At 47.6% G+C, this 2,698-nt stretch overlaps 1 protein-coding gene across 6 annotated transcripts in view; it reads left to right on the top strand.

Moving 5' to 3' along the window:
* The first annotated feature begins 292 nt into the window (after positions 1–292).
* Positions 293–2,698, top strand: part of IMPA1 (inositol monophosphatase 1) — a 36,396-nt gene continuing 33,990 nt past the window's right edge. For 2 of the 6 annotated variants that reach the window (XM_045049665.1, XM_045049664.1), the window contains exons 1-2: positions 293–1,025; positions 1,511–1,574. Coding sequence is in view for 2 of the 6 variants with exons in the window: in XM_006943288.5 (XP_006943350.2) it covers positions 1,455–1,574 (120 nt within the window). In the remaining 4 variants the exon portion in view is untranslated. Of the gene's footprint in view, positions 1,575–1,826; positions 1,843–2,698 lie in introns of those variants that run through there. The other 4 variants (XM_045049663.1, XM_006943288.5, XM_003999926.6 and 1 more) reach the window with 4 other exon arrangements.

The following is a 2,698-nucleotide window of genomic DNA, read 5'->3' as shown; positions in this document are numbered from 1 at the left end:
GAATCTGATTTTTCCCCCCAGTAAAAGGAGTTGCTATTTAAAAGAAGTCAGCTTGGGGCGCCTGGGTGGCGCAGTCAGTTAAGCGTCCGACTTCAGCCAGGTCACGATCTCGCGGTCCGTGAGTTCGAGCCCCGCGTCAGGCTCTGGGCTGATGGCTCGGAGCCTGGAGCCTGTTTCCGATTCTGTGTCTCCCTCTCTCTCTGCCCCTCCCCCGTTCATGCTCTGTCTCTCTCTGTCCCAAAAATAAAAAAAAAAAAAAAAAAAAAAAAAAAAAAAAGAAGCTCCAGAGACTTAAGTAGAGTTAACAAGATACCCAAGATTGCTGGGAAAAGAATCACCAAGTTGGTCCCTCTTTTTTCAAATATAGGGTAATTGGGCACTATTACTCCTGCCCATGGGTGACCTTGGCACCTTGTGGCTGGGCAAAGGCCATTCCCCAAACCCCCTCCTTGTACAGTCAGGTGTCTGGGAAAGTATCAGGGGCATTGAGTCTCACCTCTTTGCCATTTTGAGGTTTAGTAGAATTAGAACTCTCATGGATGGAAGTCAGCTGGTAGGAAAGGATATCAGAGACCCTGAAGAGGGAACTCGAATTTAGGGAAGTCTGGAATGGTGACCTGGCAGGCACATCAGAAGCAGATTTGGTCCTGACATATTATGTTGCTGATACTGGAACCTGCCTGACCCCCAACCACCATGGAATAGCCAGATGATTTGGGACTTGGAAAAATGGCTGCAGATAGGGCTGTAGGTTTCAAAACTGTTCCTTTGGGGAAGCTGAGAGCAATGTACCAGGTACTGAGGTCTCTGCAGCCATCTGAACTACTCAGAGCACTGGACAAAAATCTTTTGGATTGTGTGGGGGACCAGTTTCCAGCACTGCCAAAACCAGATATGCGCGCTAAAAGATTATCCAATTTTAGGTGTTTGGAAGACCAACAGTCACTGAAGCAACACTGACTTGAACAATTGTGAAGTAGCATCTGAGGCCCCTAGAAAAACACTGGACTTCCTGCTCGTTTGAGGTAGGTAGCCTGAAGTGTTATTTGAATAAGAAGTTAAGATTTGATCTTCTGACTTAACGTTGCTTACATTGATTTTTAGCAGCTTTGCCAAATCAGTGAGACCATGCTCATTTAAAGGAGGTATAAACAGGACTCTGGTGACATTTTCTGCAAATGCCTGGAAAATTTCATTTGGTTACAAATCAACACTAGTTGCTATGTAGTTGGCAAGATTATCATAAGATAACTGTCAACGAAGAACCAGAAACCTAATTTCTCAAGTTTTCCTGAATTCCTGAAGACAGCACAGGCTGCAGAAAGGAGGTTAGAACAAAAAATAAAGAGGCCAAATCTCCAATGCCTAAGCAGTTCTGGATCCAGCGGTCAGGACAGGGCTAGAGCCTCAAACGTCGCAATCAGGGCGGATCTGTCCCAGACGGAGTCACGCCTATGTGGGCGGGGCCGCAGGGGTGGGACTTCCTGTCCGGAACATTTTTCACTCACAGGAAGAACACAGCCACGGATCCTGCCGGTAGTCTAGTGATAGAGTCTGACCTCTTCCAACTTAAGGTACGTCCTGCGTTCCTTCTACCCCATACCGCCTCTCAGGCGGTCTTGGCCGGAGCTTCGAGCCTGGGTGCTGCGGGGCGGCCCTCCGCGGGCGGGAGTGGGTGGGCGCGGTCAGTCGTGCAGGGGTTGGCGCCCAGGGACAGAGGCCGCAGCTGGGGCCGCTATATCTCTGCAGTGTTGTCCTTAACCCCCGCCGCGGAGTGACCCCACAGCGTGTAGCGATTTCGCTCGCGGGCTCTCTCTGCACCTTTGCGGCGGCTTATGTCGAGTAAGTTCTTTTAAATTTTACTGTTTCCAAGGCAGCTCAGAGACCTCGCATATTCCCGGGGTCATGCAGTCCCAGTGTAACCCCCTGATCCTGTCCTGTGCAGTCATGCTGCTGGGAACTGGTGACGGGAAGGTGGCTGTGTTCCCACTGTCAGGAAGGCTGCGACCAGCACAGAAACAGTTGAAAATGTTTCAGGGGTTTGTCTTTAGGAAAATGAAAGTGCATAAAATACTTCTCTCTTCGGTCGAGAAGTCTGCTCAAAGTGGTTAGGAATATAAGGCACTTAACACAAATAATCAAAACCTATGGAAGATATTCCTGAGTACCCTAAGTGTGATGCACCAAGTTTTATGGGCTCTTCCAGGCCAAGGCATCTTCCCAGCTTCTCCCTGCATGTTCCTTCCTAAGGAATGTCATTGAGATTCAGGACTCGGTTGTTGCCTATTCAGGTGACTTCTATAGTATTTATGTCTGCAGGCCACACCTCTTCTATGAGTTCAGGATCCATACGTTCAACTGCCTAGTGATGTCTCCTTTTGGTTTCATAAAGTCTCCCCCCCTCTACTAATTAAACTTTTGATCTCCCTACCTCCTATCCAAATTCCCAAATTGACTCTTTTCTGTTATTCTCTGTTTCAAAAGATGTCGCTATTATCCATTCAGTTGTTAAAGTGGAAAATCTGGGCATCATTGAACTCTTCCTCTTCTTCCTAACCTATATCCAAATTATTGCTAAATGTCCCCAATTTACCTCTCAAAGCAAATATCTCTTGATTATCTCAACTTCTCTCTATATATCTCTCCCTCCATTCTCCCAAGTTCAAGCCAACCGTCAGGTCTTCTCTGGACTACTGCA

The sequence above is a fragment of the Felis catus genome, chromosome F2 (genome assembly GCF_018350175.1).
Source record: "Felis catus isolate Fca126 chromosome F2, F.catus_Fca126_mat1.0, whole genome shotgun sequence".
Lineage (NCBI taxonomy): Eukaryota > Metazoa > Chordata > Mammalia > Carnivora > Felidae > Felis > Felis catus.
This window is presented reverse-complemented; position numbering and strand designations above follow the sequence as displayed.